Source organism: Bombus affinis, chromosome 10 (assembly GCF_024516045.1).
Source record: "Bombus affinis isolate iyBomAffi1 chromosome 10, iyBomAffi1.2, whole genome shotgun sequence".
Taxonomy (NCBI): Eukaryota; Metazoa; Arthropoda; class Insecta; order Hymenoptera; family Apidae; genus Bombus; species Bombus affinis.
Window position 1 is genome coordinate 10,387,270 of NC_066353.1, and position 19,334 is coordinate 10,406,603.

The window sequence follows — 19,334 nt, forward strand, 5'->3', positions numbered from 1 at the left end:
AAATTCTTACTTTTATAGTACACATTCTTTCCTAGATAAAATTTTTAATTAATTACAAGATTTTTAACTGTTGAACAAATTTACGAAAATATTTTGTTACTGTAACATAAATCGATGTAATATGTATTAAATGATAAATGAGATTTTTTAATTTTCTACTCAGACAACTTTCATAATCACAGGCGCAAAATTTGTCCGATGAGTGACTCCATTTATATTACTAAATTTAATAATTGTTGAAGAAATATGATTAAATCTATTTGAGAGCTTTTACATAAAATGCTTAATGTTTATAAGGAGAATCATTTTATTTCATCATATGTCAAGAACTACATAGAAGTTATAGAATTTATAGAGTAGGTCGAAGTTCCGTTGTATGTTACATATCGGAGAAAGTGTTCCAGTTTCAGTGCAAGATTCATCAAGAGGATAAAAAAAACTTAAAAAGGTCAAGAGCATTTGATGTCGAGTCGAATCAATAAATATTAAATTATAGTTTAAAGAGGACCATCTACGCCAAAAAGTTTGTATTGGCTAGGAACGTGATGTGACATAGAAAATATTGATTTGACATTAAGCCAGAGCTTTTACCAGGTTCTGCACGTGCACGGATGAGTGGAATCTCTAACCTTGAAAATTTTAAACAATCTCGTCTCTATAAGAATAACTGTAGCAAATTCACTTCATTCATTATATAATTAATTACAAAATGACAGATCAAGGTATATATAATATTTTGTCATTTATATACTTATATATAATACAAATTAAGAATAAACATCTATAGCTAGCAATCACATATTACATTTTGATTATTTGGAAAATTTTTGATATTGTTTATCTAATATAATAATAATTAAAAAAATTATATAAATATTTTAAAATTTATTCAGTAATTTTCTGAATTACCAAACCATTGCATTTTTCTATTGATATTAAATTTTAATATTATTGATAACACTTAATATAAAGTTGTTTGCTTTTAATGTTTTTCATTCATTAGCTATTTCTTCAAAAGATAATTACGAATGTGAAATGGATGGAACAAGTGATGATGATAGTGGAGATGATTGGGAAGAAGTGACAGAAAATTTTGAATCTATATCGTGCCTTTTTTGTAATGAAGTTGCCAATAACTTTTCTATGGCACTAGAGCATCTAATAGCTTCACATAGATTTGATTTAAAAAACTTTATAATCAAACATTCTTTAGATACTTATTCCTATATTAAATTGATCAATTTTATTAGACATAAAAATGTTTTACCTGATCAGCTAAATGCATTGAACATAAAAACATGGGAAAGTGAGGAATACTTAAGACCTGTTATAGAAGATGACCCTTGGTTAATGTTTGGTAAGTATGAATACAATTAAATTCATTACAAATTAGTGTTTCTTAAATTATATTTGATTTTCATTTATTATTTCTGCACATAAAGATATTGAAGATTTAGAAGAGAAGACAACGAAGCCTATTGCATATACTGTGAATTCAGAAAATGGGTGTGTCACATTATCTGAGGCACATTTTGCCGAATTACAAAGAACAATACAAACACTTAGAGCACAATTGGAACAACGTGAATCAGCATGTCTTTTGGCAATACAGGTATTCATATAAAAAGCTTAATGTCTATATACCAAATAAAACAGGTATTAAAACATTCAATTCTAGCAAATAGATGAAATGGCAGAAAAAGCACAAAAATTGATCTTAGATGGTGATTTAGATGAAAACAATACTCTCAGCTCTTCTGGTAATTCTAATTGTAATGTTGATAAGGGTTACTTTAATATTTACAGCCATTTTGCCATACATCATGAGATGTTAACAGTATGTATATGTATATTTATTTAATAATGAGTATGATTCTTTAATAATGAGTACAATTATTTTTACAGGACAAAGTAAGAACCGAAAGTTATAGAGATGCATTCTTAACAAATGCTAACAGATTTAGTAATTGTGTGGTATTAGATGTTGGTTGTGGAACTGGAATTCTGTCTATGTTTGCAGCAAAAACTGGATGTCGCAAAGTAATTAGTGTTGATCAATCAAATGTAATATATCATGCAATCGATATAGTGAGGTAAATAGAATATAGTAAATAGCACTTTCAATATTTGGTTTTTCTTATCTAACATGATCTTTTTTAATATATCATAGAGAAAATAATTTAAGTGACATTATCACTTTAAAAAAAGGTCGGCTGGAAGACATTAATCTCGATGAAGATAAAGTAGATGCGATTGTGTCTGAGTGGATGGGATATTTCCTTCTATTCGAGGGTATGTTAGATACAGTGATATATGCGAGAGATAACTATTTGACTCCTGGTGGAATACTTCTTCCTAATAGATGCACACTCAGTATTGTGGGAAGTGGAGATACTAGTATGTATTTTTGAAATAATAGAATTATATAATATTTTTAAATTTACTCTTTCTATTTTATTATTTTTATCTTATCAATTTTTATAGGGAGATATGTCGAACTCATTGATTATTGGTCGAACGTGTATGGTTTTAAAATGAGCTGTATGAAAGCGGAGGTTTTACGTGAACCGAGTATAGAGATTTGTAACGCTGACGAATTAATAACTAGCACTGTTGAGATACAAGCATTCGATTTATACAAAGTAACGAAAGATTGCGTAAATTTTTCATCGCCTTTCGAATTTAAAGTAAAAAAGACTGGATCGTTAACTGCGATTGTTGGCTATTTTGATATCTTCTTTGACTTGGACAATCCAATTTATTTTAGTACGGGACCTTATTCGCCTCCAACACATTGGAAGCAAACAGTATTTTCATTGAACGAACCTATTAGCATTACCGAAGGTAAGTTAAATAAAAGTTGAAATAAAAATTATTGATTGTCAAATACAAGAAAATAAATATAAGAATTTTTTATAGGGGAAATTTTACGTGGTAAATTAGTCTGTCGTAGACATGTTAGAGATATTCGAGGACTCATGGTTACAATTCATATTAAGAATACTAGCCAGGTTTATTACTTAGAATAATCTAATGATATTCGCTTTGAAGTCTACTTAATAGACGTAAGTGCCAAAAAGGAAAAGAAAGAAAAAGAAAAAAACAAATAACATAGGGTCCATAACAGCTTGCTGGCTATAAAATTATTGATGACTATCATTAAAAATTAAATAATAGATGAAATACGGTTCAAAAAGCGTAGGAAAAATCGTTCAGTATCCGTATTTTTTATGGAATTGTGATTTACATTTTGAGTCCCTGTAAAACTGTAGAAATCATATAATCTCGTATAAATCGAAAGGTTTGACTCCTGCAATGATAAAGACATAAACAATCTATATATATATATATATATAAGATTTTTTTACTTTATTATATTTTTTTTTAATATATATAACCAAAGATTATACGTTGATTGTTTCCGTAAATTATCTTACATAATCACAACGCACATGCTTTCTACAGGATATCGTCGCAATTAATGCGAACTTTACGGTAGAGATTATTTACGATTCGTGCCTTTTTGATAGTCGATAAACTTAAACATTTATAATTGACCATAAAGTTAGCATTTTGGAAGGTTAAGTAGTTCCGAGAAAAACGATATGATAGCGTTTCATTTTACAGTTCTGTCGAATTATGTAAAAAATTTTACGATAGTGTTAAAAAAGATATTTAAATACATACCCGGTTGCACAAATATTCTATTGATTCAAATAATGATAGTTTCAAATTTTTTAAATATTTCTTAATGATCATTTTAAATAATGATATTTTGTATTTGAAAAATGTATTTTAAAGGAATGGTCAAATTTAATTAGTGCAGTCGGGATTATTCTTACGCTTTTATTACACAAACAACGATTTCGAGTTCGCTCGAGTTAAATTTAATCCAAGAGTCCTATAAATAACTTCAACAAATGAATTAAAAAGGAAATATGCATAATTTTTACCAGCATATCTTCTTCCGTCACGATACTATGTATGAATTTCAATATTTCATACTTGTTAATGACTAATCGAATCGTCCAGAATTTATTTAAAAATACAAATATTTTTGCCAGCTTTCTTGCATGTGCTATTGTAGAATAAGTATCCACATTTAATAATTAACCGTTAATAAAACGAAAATGAATTAACACCAATTATAGATCCGATATTTCAGCTAATATAATTTATAAAAAAAATAATGTGATTATACTTCTTCTCGATTTCCTTTAAGACTATTCTAGGAAAAGAATTTATAGTGGAACTGTATTGGTTACGAACTTATAAAAATTTAGTTCCCTCTTTTGAAATTGCCTGACATGTTGTTTGTAACCCAGGGTCAATTTAAAAAGTACTTATGCTTCCAGATTAAGGTATGTAATACAACTCTGTGATATAAAAAAATAAGTAATAGTAAATTTATTTGATTGTAAGTCAGGAGGAATTATTGCCTTCCTTGATTATAATATGTGTACTTTTACATAAGTAATCTATCACGCTAATGCTTAAAATCAAATAAATTGAAAAAATCTTACAAGTTTAAATTATTTCGTATTCACATTTTGCTATCACGCATTTCTATAAATTCAGTCATACATATAAAAACCTCGACATTTTTATTCATTTATACTGTTTTTTACGTTATTTAAATCTAGTCAGTATGTATCATCTATAATACTAGATCCTTTCTTCTTAGTCTTTTATTTAGATTATCGATTGCAACTTGATGCTCAAACGTTTCGATTCAATTAACAAAATACTTTCACTTCCTTTTTCAATATCAAAATATACATTGACAAATCTTTAATTGTAGAAACGTTATCTTTTTAAAGCAATTTTAAGATACATCCTGTGAGCGAAATTCACAATAGGCCACAAACGTTACTTTTACTTTTTTGTACAATTTTTATAACAAATGCAATCCTAAACATTTAATATCGGAAATTTGGATTATCAGTTTGCCAACCCTTTGCATTTGGTCCAAATTGATAAACTAATCTTCGACCGAGTACAGGTTGAAAAATTTTGCTTTTATAATAGTACCTGAAAGAATATTTTTTATATAAAAATATTGCAAAATCACCAAACAGAATTTAAACAAAAAGTGAATGAAAAATTACCTCATTGCTCGACTCAGTTTTTCGTACGTCATTTTTGTGTTTCCTTTTCTTGAACCCCATCGTTTCGCGACCTCGTCGCTTTTAACGAACCGAAATTTCGCTTGAGAATAATCTTCCCAACAGATTAAACTTGGACACGTTTCTCGATTACGTAAGAGGTCCCTGATGAACTCCCAAAGCTTTCCCTGGCTAGTAGCTATATAACATTATATTGGTATCATTGCATCACTGAATTAAGAAATACATACTTTAATTCAAAGTAAAAATGCTTACAATTTTTTTTTGGTTTTAATACTCTTGGTCTCCCTGGTGGCCGTTTGGTAGTTTGGTAATCAATACTATTATTATCTGATTCTGCGTCTACAAAAATAAAGACAATATTTACGTACTTTATTATAAAAAAAGATAATCATTTCGTATAAAAAAATTCGAAGGATTTATATTACCTGATGTACTGTTGGAATTAATTCGCGCATATTCGTCTTCGGAATGAGGATGGATGGTATTAAATGGTGGAACTGTAATTACATAGTTTTGTTTTTACTAACTACTAATGACGACTGATTCTTAAATAAAAACTATCAATGAGATACAGCGAAATAATATTATGGTAGTTTATTACACTATTATTTTTTGTTATCAACATTCACACGTAATCACAATTACATACGTATATTCGAGATATGCTGAGAGTGGAGTAGGTCATAGAGTCGATCTCCGTACATAGGATCATGGTTGATAAAATCGTCTCTGGTAAAGGTGACCAACTCGTTTCCTGGTACCGCAAGACTATGTTGTATTAGACTATACGGTTGTCCAATATAAGATGCCGCAGACATCAACCAGTTTATTGTTTCTTCTTGACACCAGTTTCTAATAGGTTTATCAGACCAACCGGTACCATCAATTTCATTATTTTCATCACCTGTTGAATTGAAAAAATTGATACAAGTCGAAAATGAAAAATACATCAAGATAAAATGAAACGTACTTTTATAACATCATAAAACAAGATTATCTTTCAGAACAAATTGTTTGGAAAATATAATTACTACATAATAGTTGGTTCTATATGATCCTCTCTCTCTCTCTCTCTCTCTCTCTCTCTCTCTCTCTCTCTCTCTCTCTCTCTATATATATATATATATATATATATATATATATATATATATATATAAAATAATAATATTTTATATTGTAAAATGTATATTAATAAAATGTTAATGATATCTTATATTAATAAAATTAATATAATACCAATTATAATAGTGACGTTTGAAAGTATAGATATAATCAAGCAAAACTATTTTTCATGAATTACCAAAGTAACACTTTTTTCGGGGAGGTTCGTAACTGCGCGTGGTCAGGGCATTAGTTTTCAACGTGACCAATGAGTCCATGTCCAGTACGAAATGATCATCGTCGTCATTTAGATTAGGAAACGAAGGGCACACCTGCAAACAGAACATATCGTATGACAAACAAATCCGAAACGAAATCGGGTTTCTACGTTAATGACCTTGTTGGCGTCTTCAACCGTCCTGTCTCTTTTTATCGCTAGAGACTGAGAAAAACGAGATCACTACAATCTCGTTTCCTTGGACTGGCTTTTATACGCGTACGACAAAGATATATACATATATGTATGTATTTACGTCTCGATTCTGGGCAGAGCATCTACATAAAACGGATATCGGTAATTTGCAATAAATAACCGCAAATCGTTGTTTCAAATGTTATTTATTTTGTATTACGTGGCTTCGAACGCTTTATGCAAAGTCAAGCATGCGGTAAATGATAATAATATCTTATATTAGTAAATTAGTGTGCATATAAATATTGCTTAGCAGTAATTAACTGATATGTAACATTATTGTTTCAAGTATCATATTTTTATAATTATTTTTGTCGTGTCTTATCTCTGTGTAGTAGTTTCTTCTTCGTAATTTTCAAATATTTAATAGAGAAAGTATCATATTTTAATTTTTAGTCTTTAAGTTATTAAATTTTGTATGGATACATGTTAATCCGTGTAAACTTATTTGGACGTAGTAATAGGTGCTATTGATATCTTTTGATATATTTTCTTTTTGTTTAATAATATGTATAAATGCAGTATATACAGTTTGCCACAAAAGCATTTGATACAACGACGGTCAGTAGATAGTCATATAGCCTTTTTCTCGATTAAAAAATTCCAACTAGCATGTGTATCAATATTTGCGCAATAATTTACTGTATCAATACAATTGATACAGCATTGTCAGAAATATTGTTCTGTTTCGTAGAATTGACAACATTTTATTGCTCTCACAAATCATTTCACTAAATCTACAAATGCACTTGTTTCGCACTTAGGTGCGAATACTCGTACGATATAGACGCTCGAGTTATCGCGTCGCCGATCATCGTCACTTTTCGTAGAAACGCAATTTTTACAATCTTGCAACTCTTTTCCAAATAGAACGATAAACTCTCGTACTAACTTGACAGAAATATATTTTATATTTTATATTGTATCTAAAGAAAGAAATGAAACATCGTTTGATACCTCGTAAATCGGTTGTCAAAAACTTCGAACAGTTTTTCTATTTATAACTTCTTTTAATCTTTTTATTCGTTACATTAAATTTACAAAAATCTTCGATTAATCATTAGAAGTAAAGACTGTAATTGTTCATTTCTCTATTCCACTTTACCTTAGTCTAAAGTACTTTAATGCCATTTCTTACGATATGCACGTACGAATTAAACGAAATAGTTTTCCCAAACGTTTTATAGCTTTCCGTTTTTTCATACTCAAATATCAGTCTGGAATTCGAGAAAAACACAGTATTTTTTTAGAAAGTTCATTATAGCACACTAGCGCTTCACGCGGTGCAGTACTAACAAACCTTTTTCTCTCTAGCACGTGAGGCTCACACATGCGTTCCTTCTCCAAAAAGATTACAGAACAGGTAAACAAGTAAAACTCATATAAAATAATAAAAAAACACCGTACAATCCACTAAAACCAATTCAAATAATCCAAACAGAACAACTTTACAACTTTTTTAGGTAATCGTAACTCACCTCCACTAAGTCGGTTCTATCGTAACTACTGAACGGATCCATTATTAAGTTCATTCGATTCTTCAACTAAGCAAATACAAAGACTGTCGTACAAACGTAACAATATGTTCGTTACAGAAAATTGTCACGATTTACGCGAAGGTAAATGTATGTCACAGCGCGACATGAACAAGTCGCATCACTGTCTGTTGGAAAACAGATCGAAAACAATTATACCTCAAACTAAACACGAGGTCGCGGCGTTGTCGCGCAACGCGATACTGATCGCCGGTCGCCGAAATGTCTCTGACGAAGACGCCAGGCGATATGGTGACGCGAAAGACGTCAGCGGGAGTACCACGGGGACGGATAGCGCGGAAGAGCAGGTTTCAACGGGGATTTCCCGCTCTTTGGAATTGACCAATCATCGGCGACGTGCTTCACGATAGCTGACGCAATAATTGCGGATACACACCATTGGCGGCGGTTGCCGAGATCCGGAGAATCCGAGACGAAAACGCAACCGAAAATATAGCTAACGCGACGGTTATTCCCCGAGTGGCTTCATTATTTTGCGATCCAACGAGGTCGACCGGACGGTAAGCTGGGGTATCCGTATCATCGCAAATCTGGCCGAAAATTCATCTTCTTTAATTTTTCCTCAGCTGTGAAATTTTCATTCTTAGGAAAAACTAAACCAGGAATATTATATTTACAAATTTCATTTCTGCATCTTTGAAGTGATATATACGTGTAATAAATAAAGCTAAATTTTGATAATGGTCTCCTCAGCCCTTATATACAGCATTTTTTATTGTTGTATCAACTACTCTTTTATGATAAACAATATTTTAAAATGAACTATAATTTATTCGTGTTTTTTAAGAATGTCATGTATCACTTTGTTATATTTAAATTTAAAATATCATTTTGTTATATTTCAGGATACATCCTAATTTTTGTAAAAAAATTTAATTGTAAAGAATGCTTTGTTATGCTTATAGTATAATTGCTCGAATTGAATTTCTTTAGCTATTGTAAGTAGAAATGATAATAATGTTACGTATTTTTTAAACCACTAAAATCATTTGGAATTAATTTAATAATGCGGAATCAATTTGCGATATAATGCAAGAGCGAAAGTTTAGAAAAAGAAACGCAGACTTTCGTTGAACCAAGAAAATTTTTAAGAAGAACCTCAAGCGTTTAAACACAAAATGCATATCTCACTTAAAGTAGGAGAGAAGAGGGTTGCATCATAAGGGGTTACAGTGTACTATTCAAAATTCTGACATGTAAAATAGATCCTCCGGTTTATATAAAAAGAAAGTCTTTTAATATATATTTGGGCAAATATATGTTATGAAAAATTCATATATGGCGTTTAAAATACGTTTTTTCCAAACAAATACATAGGTTGCTTGCCGCCAAGTAGGAACACGTGTTGCGAAGATTCGAGTTTTCGCAGTTCAAATTACTAAATCAACCAATCGATATCAATCTTTTTTAAGGTTAAAAGGTTGTACGTCCAATCGGTTGTATATAAAATGATTCCGCAAAAACAAATAACAGATAAGAAATGATCGAATGTAATTAAGTGTGCATGTCTGTGTACAAATATCTTAAATATACTTTATACTTTCATTAACTAAACAACGCATGAAAGAGTTATCGAATATAAATATGTTGTCATAGATAGAATTTCATTCAATGATTTAATGTAATGATTTATAATAATACTAATTTGGGTCAATAAGGTAAATTTTTCTGGCGAATAATACGTAGTTATAGAAGCATATAATTAACCTATTTAGTTAAACAGATTTTAATTTCATGAAATATTTAAATTCGACTGCTTTAATTATCTTATAAAATCATTCTCACTCTCTCCAATCTTTTATAAAAATTTATGCGACTTATACGCTGTATTTACAGATATCATTATATTAATAATCGTGTCTTCAAATATTTCCAGTCGATCTATGCTGTTACGCGAAGCCAGAGTCTTGCGGTTAATCTAATTTCCATAAAATGGAAATCGCTATCGGGTTTCGATTTTTTCCTGGAAGTATCTTTAAAAAAAAAAAAAAAACATTTATTGCAAATCAGCAACGATTCAACGTACGAAACAGTTACGAAATAACCAGGAACAAAAATTCGTCTGTACGACAAGACTTCGTCGGTATTCCCGTGACATTGAAGCGTTTGAAGATCTCTACGAAGATTCCATTTTTTTTCTCTCTTACAGCGTTATTAATAGACACAAGTTGTTCGTCGCATAATTCTCAATAGATTGACTGGCTAGAACCAGTGTGAGAAAAAAAGAAAATGATACTCTGCAATAATGTGCACGTATACCAAATTTTCCTGGAATGTTGGAATACGTTTACATATAGTAGAGGTAAATAGATTGTCAATAATGCAGAAATTATATTCTTAAACTTTGTATGTATCATGTACTATACATTTCAGAAATATTTTCAATGGATCCACTAATGTGTCTAATTCGTACGTTCTACCCTGTATACATATAATGTTTCCATCGCATTCGTCCAGACAAAATGCAATATTCGAAAAAGCTTCTCACATTGGCGGCGCCTATGGACTCGTTTATTTATAGTACGCCACGATGTCTCGACATCGGAGTGTAAACATGTCGGTACTACCATGGACTTCATTTTATTTTACGATGTACTTTTCTCTCCTTTTTTCTCTTATGCGCCTTCTTTTTTTCTTTTCCTTTCAATTACGTCTCTACACTGGGAAGAACGCGCTTTTTATCATAACCGCAATCCGTGAAACTCCTGGGGATTACTAATAACTGATTCGAAGAACTGTGATCGCGCAAACCTCGCCAAGCTTTGATTTTATATCGGCTCTTTCGAAACATTCTGTTTCCTGTAGAGAAATTGAAAAATCAACGAATGAAGTAAACGAAGAAGAAAAAAGGCAACAATGATAAAGAACAAAGATTATTTCGGTTCTGATGTTAATTAAGGAAGTTGTGGTATTTTAATCAGTCTATTTCATAAATTTAGACGAAAAATGTAAGGATTACATATCTGTGGTTCACTTTAATCGTTCTTTCATTTTTTATGCCGAGAAGTTGAAAAATTCCTCAGTAACTTCCCAACTTGTTCTTCCAATTGCGAGTCACTTTGTTTTTTAGCTTGAATATGGCTTATAGTACTCGTAAGATGAATCACTGACCTATCATAAGAATTGTGATAAAGACTCAATCGGAATAACAAATGGAATTTTCTTGAGGAAAACCTGGATATAATTTCTAAGGTCTCAGAGATCCCCATCCTTTGTATTACTTGGTAAAGTCCTTCTTTAAATTCTAATAATTTTGTTAAACTGCGATCTCGGTCGATGTTGGTATATACTTATACTACACGCGTATATACTTACTTTGCAGTTGTTGCTGAAATAAAAGAAATGGTCGTTTCGTTGGTTGTTCAGCTTAAAGCATCCCTGATCACATTTACTAGGTTACAGTTTTTGTGTATCACGGTTTGCTCCACTATTCAGATAGATGTTGATTAACATCAGGAAGACCTATAAGGTGTCCCAATAATCCTTTGATAATCTTTGTTATTTTTAGGAATGTGATGTAAGGTCACACACAAAGCTTGGATATTTTAAAATTTTACAATAATTTTTTAATTATTATATTATGAAGAAGTCCATGACACGTAAAGATAACATAAATAATCATTTCCTTATAAACGGAAGATTTTCAGATATTTCAAAGTTACATCTATTGCAATATTGTATTGATATAAATGGGTAATATTTTGAGCATCTCTCGTTCTTTTGCCCCGTTTATTGTCGAATGAGATTGTATTAGACGTCATTGAAATCGTCTGAACGGAGTCTTTTAAGAGTAAGATTATTTATTAAAATAAAATTGATTGTTGTTTTTATACTTTGATGCAATCTCATTAAATATGTAGAAATTCTATGCGATTAGCTTTTGCGCAAGATTCATTGAAGATCGTAATGCATCGCACCGCGTTTATATAAAATCACAAAATGAAATTATAAATGATTATCTTACACGTTAATGGATATCCTTAACCGGCAAACGCAAAAATTCTGTCCTCCTCTTAATTTTCATCCATTTATCGGAATATCGGGATCAGAAATGGTTGGATGTCGAAAAAGAAATAATCTACTTGTTTGAATAAGGTAGTTGTAGGCAAATTTCAAGTCACGTACAACACATACGATCACAACTGGGAAATATTTAATAGCATCGATATGTGAACACTTATCGAAAGTTAAAGTCCTGTTAAATTAATATCTTTTGAAGGTATTAAGATATCAAATTCAATAAAAATACTCATTGTCCTGTAAATATAAAATTTTTGTTATCATTATACGAAAAATTCACCAAACAGTCCAACGTTAAATAATATATTTATGTATATTGATATATTATATCTATTCTGAATTACAAACTTCACATACAAAACATAATAATATGATCATATTAATATGATTAATCATTGCGAATAAAAACATTTTTCAAAGTTTTTGTCACGAAAAGAAATTTTATAAGAAAATATATGAACTTTATGCATTATTCGACTTTGAATATAAATGATGTTGAATATGTATATTTATAATTATCTGTACTTGATATGAAAATGCAAATTGGCTTAAACAAATGCTACGTTTAGTAAACAAAACATATATCAATGACAATTACAGTCATTCAATAGACGTAAATACACGCAATGAAAAGGACAAAGAAGATTGAAAGCCAAACATAATCGTTTCTCTTTCTTTTTTTCACGTCTTATAGTAAACTTTTTAATCTGTAGAGCGTAATAACTCGTACTTCTGCGTAATTGAATGTGTTTTGAAACGGGAAAGGTCATTCCGGACTGTCAAACAGGTTCATAATTTTTTAACGTCGATAAAAATCAAAAGTACTTAACTAACGTCATTGATTACGTGCAAGTTCCAAAATAAAAAATATTACATATGTTGTCGTATGTTGTACAATTGGAAAAAAGAAAAACTAATAGGAAATTCAGTTGGGTTAAACTCGTCCTTAAAATTAAAATTTATCAATAGCTATTATTCATATAATTATATTTATGACTTTAAAGGAAAAGATAACAAGTATTATTTGTGTACGAATTTTTATGTATAATTAAATGTTACATTTTTTTCTGGAAAGAAAGCATAGATCGTTAACGATTTATTCTTCTGTGATTGATGAGATGAGTGAAACCAGTTCAGTTCACCCAAAGAAGGTGCTTACGTCCAGGGAAAATCACATCTGCAAATAACAAATACTTGATAGGTGCGTGCGCATAAGATCACGTGGACGCGGGCACTATGAATCATTCACAATGTCTGTTTCGCAATACGCCGTCGAAAAGACTATAGGCTTCGTTTCCAAGAATATGTGTCTCCTCGGGGTGTTCGGCTCATTATCGTTCCCATCATATTCTAGGCGCGTATTTGCAATATTTTTAAGCATGTTCAATTTAATTGAAAATTACTTTAATAAACGACCATAATAGATCTATACTCTATTCTTTCTCTTTAATGTTTAATTAAAATTTTGGTATTCAAATATACGGTTGATGAACGTTTTCGTACATATTTCAGAATATCACAATGATTGTAGTAGTATTATAATGACCGTTATTTCCTACATCATCATCAGATAAAGATTCTTTTTCCATTGTTAAGTCATAAGCTTAGACAGTGTTTGATCACAGTTCTGTAATGCAAGTTGTAAGTACTCGCGGATATTATTTTCGTTAAGGAAATTTATATTTAAAAAATTTTTAACTATTTCAAAGTACTTCTAATAATGGAAAATCTGTATAAGGTTAACGCTGTCCATTCGTAATAATAGGCGGTGTTAAACAAATTCCAATAGTATGTAAGTACTCACATTCATCTTTCTCACATTCTATATATGCTTAATTAGTGGAACTTATGATACGAGAAAAATAGGAGAAGTTTATATATACCTGGATTTTGTTACTTCTTTCAGTTAAGGAAGTTATAAACGGGGATTTGTTTTTTTTCTTTCAACATACTTAATTAGTTACATGAGATTGCAACGCAATAGTGATAGTCATACACGAGAACTAGCCTAAATGATTCCATAAACAGATGCCGCGTCATCTTTGTGGGTTAAATAAGGATACTAAATATCACCTATAAACGTATTCCTCCCGCATTTGTGCAGTTTTCAATAAACCTTTAGCATCAAACGTAGGATGAAATATTTATGAACATTCATGAATTATTGATGCAAGATTAAGAACTTGAACTTGCTATATAAATTAATTTTGCATCCTGTATCTTAGAAAAAAATACAATAAAAAATTAATGAATATTCAGAATAGATATGCCTAAGCATTTTATGCTAAACAAAGTGTTAAATAATATATATTATACATATTTTATAAATTGCTAATCATACAAAAGTGAAATCATACAGGAAGATTGTATATGTATATGAATTACTTTATTTTCCATATATTATTATTTTTGTTACCATTATTATTAGTATTAGTATTATTATAACAGTCGACTGTAAAAGCTAATATCAAAGAGATAAATTAATCAGTCTAAATATCATTACATGCTCCCATTACAAAACATGTATCATCACATTTACATAATTTTAGATAATTGCTCATATGAAAATTCGTACAAAACTAGTCAATTATTTATACTTTTATTTTTTGTTATCGTCCGATGCTATCTGCGATGCGAGGTTTGCAAATTTCGCCATATAATCAACACTACTCTCTCCCATCAAGCATTGCATATGTGAAACGACCTGTAATACATTCTTAATATAGATTAAAATATTAATAGATCAATCTTTTTTAAATTTTATCATATATACTTACATCGGACGATGGCCGACTCTCTTCTATATTATTTTCATTTTGACTTCTCTGTGAGATTTTCATGGGGGACTCTAATTGACCTAGAAAGCTACTTAATGAAAAATCTGCTACCTGTAATTTAATTGCAATATTAGTAAAAGAAAAAATATTTCTTGGTTAAAATTCTAAAAATCAACCTTAGAAATTTACCTCACTATTCAACCATTGATGTTCTCCCTCTTTAAGTATTTGCGTTGCGCTTGTTATAATGGAATTCGTAGGTTTCGGAACTCTTGCCGCTTCAAGTTCATCCAAAAAATTTTTCTCCTGTGGTACATTTATAATTATGGATGGCGATTTATCATTTTGTTGATCATCATTATTTATAGGAGAGTCATTTATTTTATTTGCTTCTTGATTATTAGAAGTTACGTCTTCTGGGGCATTGCTTGTAGTAGATATTATTGGCAATACTCTTTGTACAATAAGACTTTTTTGCCGCACGGTTCTACCTCGTTTACTGAAACGTGTTGTAAACTTCTGCATTTAAAAAAACAAAATTACATTTTTATAATAAATGTTTTTGAATTCCTTAAAGAAATATTGAATTTGAAACGATAACGAACATCTAACTGCGTTTTGAAAGCATCTGGTGTTCCAATCTTTTGATAAGTTTGTGGAATTAAAGGTCTTTTAAAGGTCGATGCTTTCGTCGAAAGTATTCGAGAGGAAATCACAGTTTCATTACTTCCAGAAGTATTATCATATACTTTACTCGTGCCGTAACTATGTTTTGCTATAGATAATAGCTTTTGCAAGGTAAGACACAAATTATCATCGCGCAAAGTTGTTGATGTAGACTCTCCAACGTGTTGTTCTCGATGGTTCCAGTCCCACCAATATTCCAGCGTAACTTTCGATTCGCGACCAAACTGAAAAATTTTAAAAATGTAGGACAACTCGGAGTTTTCAACTTTTATTCAAACCTAACTCGGATAAAAGTTAACACGTGTACCATTAAAAAGAGGTCCCCCACAGTAATGGTGTTTGCTTCCTCGATGTTCCATCCCTTCCGAATTCTTTCAATAGTTTCTCTTCCCGGAAATCTGTTAAATTCTGTTTTTTGCTCTGGATTAGCTTTCTCAGTGTTACTAACAGTCGACGGTCTTTCTGCAACATTACTGCTAGATTCTATTGCATCTATATCACTATTATTGTCTGGCATGGTACAGTTATCCTCTGTGCGGCTCATGCATTTTTTGTCTACTTTGTTTTTCTTAATTCCTTTCTTTCCAACTCCTTTTATGTATTGTTCCGAGCCTAATAGGTCCATTCTGGAACTTTTCAGTCCTAGACGTTTTTCATAAGAATTTAAACTGACACTGTTGCTGGTTAGATACTCTCCAAGGTTCACCATTGGCAAAGCAATTTTGCTCCCTTCGGGTGGTGCTACTCGTAATAATCGATTATCTTTCATTTCATTAGCAACTGCATTTTCTAAATTGGGGAACTACATTAAATGTATAGGAATTTTCTCAATACTCTTTTTCTTATTAGATACAAAACAAGATACATTAATATTGGTAATCTATTTTGAAGTAAGGATACTGTGTTATACTTTGCAGGTCTCCATCTTTGTTGCAGAAATATTAATAAACTAGACAAACGTCTCTGTATAGGCAATAGAGTGCGTACTCTTGGATTCATCGAAGATGCTTGCACTTGCCACCATGCCATATTATTACGGGGCCTTAATTCTATTGTTATCCTAGGGGGAAGTTTAATTTCTTCTTGCCAATCTATAGAAATATTATAATTGTTATATGAAATATTATTAAATTTCATGAACTATGGTTTACATTTTATTGATTAAGTATACCTTCTAGTTGATTCAGTTTTCTCAGTGCTCTACATATAGGTGTTTTAATTCTCATAGTTCTTCCTCTAAGTCTGACTTGCGTTGAACCCCAATAAACCAACTCATTTAATTTCAACTGTACCTTTTCATATATTCGCGGTAACTTCCTTCTAAGTTCACCATAATTAATTAATCCATACAATTCCTGCGAAGTTTTTTTTACATCTGTACAACAAAACAATTATATTATTAAAATAAAAAATAAAGTGTAAAAATAAGTTAAACAATTACCTTCTGAAAATTTTAGGTGCTTCGATATTTTTAGCCAAGTTCTATAATAAAAATGCCTAATCTGTTCCTTATTTTTTATTACAACATCTGGTAAACCTTTTTTCTTTCCTTGACTCAAGAAATAGCTTTGTAAAGCATCAAAGTCTTTTCCATACTCGTTTAAAGCTTTGAAAAAGGTATTTTTATCCTCCATGGACCATAATTCGCAAGATCTTTTCAAAGATTTTACTTTCACCTCTGTATTATTTTCTTCATCCTTGGAATCTATTAAATTACAAACAAATCTTTGTAACTATATAACATATTGGAATTTAATTAAGAAATTATACAGTTGTCAATATTTCTTTCGATTACTATATGTATATGATCAATTAATTATACAAATACGAACCTTTTTTTTCCATGTTATTACCATCACCAAGGTCTAATTTTATCTTTTTTGTTCCTCGAACGACACGAACTTGAGTATTCTTAGAATCCACGGAAACTTTTGCGTCTGAAGAATTTTGTACATTTTGGGATGAACTTTCTTCTTTCTTGCTCACTATATTAATCCCCTGAATTTCACAATCTTCATTTTTCGCGTTATTTTCCATTTTAACGTCCTCACGAAACAAATTTTAGGTAGCAACCTTAACCAGTTTCGAGGCGCTTAGATAGTACAAATTTTACAACTCATTAAAACAGGTAGCACATCGGTAAATCCAAGTAGATTTACGGGCGAAAATATTTCTGTTACGATTTATGATGTTAATAACATAACTTCGTCGAGAAATCCTATAAAAATTGTATTTTAACATAATTAGGCTATCGAGAAACAAACGTAATGGTGATTTATTAATGTGTTTAAATCACGTTAAAACGTAATTATCTTCGTACTTACGCTCGAACGTAAACACGAGCTTTCTCGACGCTGATTAATGTGATTAAGAAGGATTTAATTTTTCTGTAAACATAAACGCAATGTAATTGAAAAAATTACGTAATTATGAAAATCTAACGATATTTAGCTCAACAAACACGATAGATGCACACACTGTGCTTGCTTCCAAATTACACAATTCTAAGCGAGTTTTCCAGCAAATTGGATATTTAAATCTACTGCACTTAACATCTAAAAATTAAGAAATATTTAACTACATTGTTATAAAGATATATATAGTAAACTCATCGAAAGAATTATATTTAATTAAAATAATTAATCAACTCGTGTCGGGAGAACTTCGAAAAATTTGTCTTGTCATGTATTGACAACATGTAAGTACTTACATATTTGCATGTAGTAAAAAATTTGAATTGCTTTAAACATGACTCGGTACTTAGAAAGATTTGATAGTCATCTAAGATCTAAAACATAATATATATAAAATATATAATATATAACATATAAGATATAAAGTATGACATATAAGATATTCATTCTTTTATGAAGATTACGAATCCTAACGAGATTCACAAGACTTATCAAGATTCAAGTATTTGAAATATCAAATCATTTATTCAAAGAAATTCGAATTTCGACAGTATTAAAAAAATATCGAGTCGCTACGAAAATATTTGAAATCGAGATTGAAACGCCCATTAATATCACTAATATCACATAAATCATTTCGTTTTGGTCAAAGACATTTTAGAAATGATTTTCGCGCTGCGCTGGCGCTGGGAATAATTCTCAACATAAGTGCAACGTCTGACCAATAAAATCACGCGAATAACCGCACACGGGACCAATTGAATTTTTCAGTTTTTTGCGTGCAGAAAAGTGCATTGCTGTGTCCAATCTAAATGAACGATTTTCCATGATGTTGTTCGTGGACGGTGGCCTTGATAGGAAAACCCGAGGCACAGAGCAGAGGAGCGTAGTGTACTTAATTAATAAATCAATCGATTCATTTTAAAGAGATCTCGGACGTTGACCGACGCCTTGATGGGGCGAATAGCGACAGTGTATCACTCAATTACTAAGCCCGCTGTAACACCATAATCGGTCACGCGTGTTATGCACTCGACAAATTCCATCGCTATCCCGTTTTTGATAACTGTAACCTTGGTTATATTCACTATTGCGGGTCTACGTCAAAGGTGACAACGAGCCAAGAGCTACACGGTTTTTAATTTGACTCGTAGCAACTGCGCAAGGGTGGCGCGAGG

The 19,334-nt window shown here is 30.8% G+C and overlaps 3 protein-coding genes and 1 long non-coding RNA gene across 11 annotated transcripts; 2 read left to right on the forward strand and 2 right to left on the reverse strand.

Annotated features, from left to right (window-relative positions):
* The first annotated feature begins 18 nt into the window (after positions 1-18).
* On the forward strand, positions 19-4,532 carry LOC126920849 (protein arginine N-methyltransferase 3). The gene is made up of 9 exons (XM_050731691.1): positions 19-523; positions 595-722; positions 1,004-1,357; positions 1,443-1,612; positions 1,679-1,837; positions 1,906-2,093; positions 2,171-2,397; positions 2,485-2,844; positions 2,920-4,532. Exons 2-9 carry the CDS (start codon positions 710-712, stop codon positions 3,027-3,029), a joined length of 1,581 nt encoding a protein of 526 aa, XP_050587648.1. The 5' UTR covers positions 19-523; positions 595-709; the 3' UTR covers positions 3,030-4,532.
* LOC126920867 (ETS-related transcription factor Elf-5-like) lies at positions 4,385-8,840 on the reverse strand. Of its 4 annotated transcripts, none has more exons than XM_050731736.1 (7): positions 8,181-8,840; positions 6,430-6,562; positions 5,779-6,033; positions 5,555-5,626; positions 5,382-5,468; positions 5,109-5,304; positions 4,385-5,031 (listed from the first exon to the last, which is right to left on the reverse strand). In XM_050731736.1, exons 1-7 carry the CDS (start codon positions 8,232-8,234, stop codon positions 4,920-4,922), a joined length of 909 nt encoding a protein of 302 aa, XP_050587693.1. In that variant the 5' UTR covers positions 8,235-8,840; the 3' UTR covers positions 4,385-4,919. The 4 variants fall into 4 exon arrangements, with proteins under 4 accessions (XP_050587693.1, XP_050587696.1, XP_050587694.1 ...); XM_050731739.1 differs by lacking the exon at positions 8,181-8,840 and adding an exon at positions 8,003-8,114; XM_050731737.1 differs by lacking the exon at positions 8,181-8,840 and adding an exon at positions 7,808-7,919.
* On the forward strand, positions 7,931-8,460 carry LOC126920884 (uncharacterized). Its single transcript, XR_007712134.1, has 2 exons — positions 7,931-8,065; positions 8,166-8,460. It is a non-coding gene; the product is annotated as an uncharacterized LOC126920884 (long non-coding RNA).
* Positions 8,841-13,236: 4,396 nt separating the features above from the next.
* LOC126920841 (protein cramped) lies at positions 13,237-19,025 on the reverse strand. Of its 5 annotated transcripts, none has more exons than XM_050731651.1 (13): positions 18,879-19,025; positions 18,453-18,530; positions 18,067-18,129; positions 17,575-17,960; positions 17,184-17,447; positions 16,914-17,117; positions 16,643-16,833; positions 16,050-16,544; positions 15,661-15,966; positions 15,245-15,574; positions 15,056-15,166; positions 14,162-14,994; positions 13,237-13,455 (listed from the first exon to the last, which is right to left on the reverse strand). In XM_050731651.1, the coding sequence occupies exons 4-12, from the start codon at positions 17,777-17,779 to the stop codon at positions 14,878-14,880; spliced, it is 2,223 nt and encodes a 740-aa protein (XP_050587608.1). In that variant the 5' UTR covers positions 17,780-17,960; positions 18,067-18,129; positions 18,453-18,530; positions 18,879-19,025; the 3' UTR covers positions 13,237-13,455; positions 14,162-14,877. The 5 variants fall into 5 exon arrangements, with proteins under 5 accessions (XP_050587608.1, XP_050587609.1, XP_050587611.1 ...); XM_050731652.1 differs by having other exon boundaries at positions 18,067-18,297; XM_050731654.1 differs by lacking the exon at positions 18,879-19,025 and having other exon boundaries at positions 14,162-14,982; positions 18,453-18,615.
* Positions 19,026-19,334: the final 309 nt, after the last annotated feature.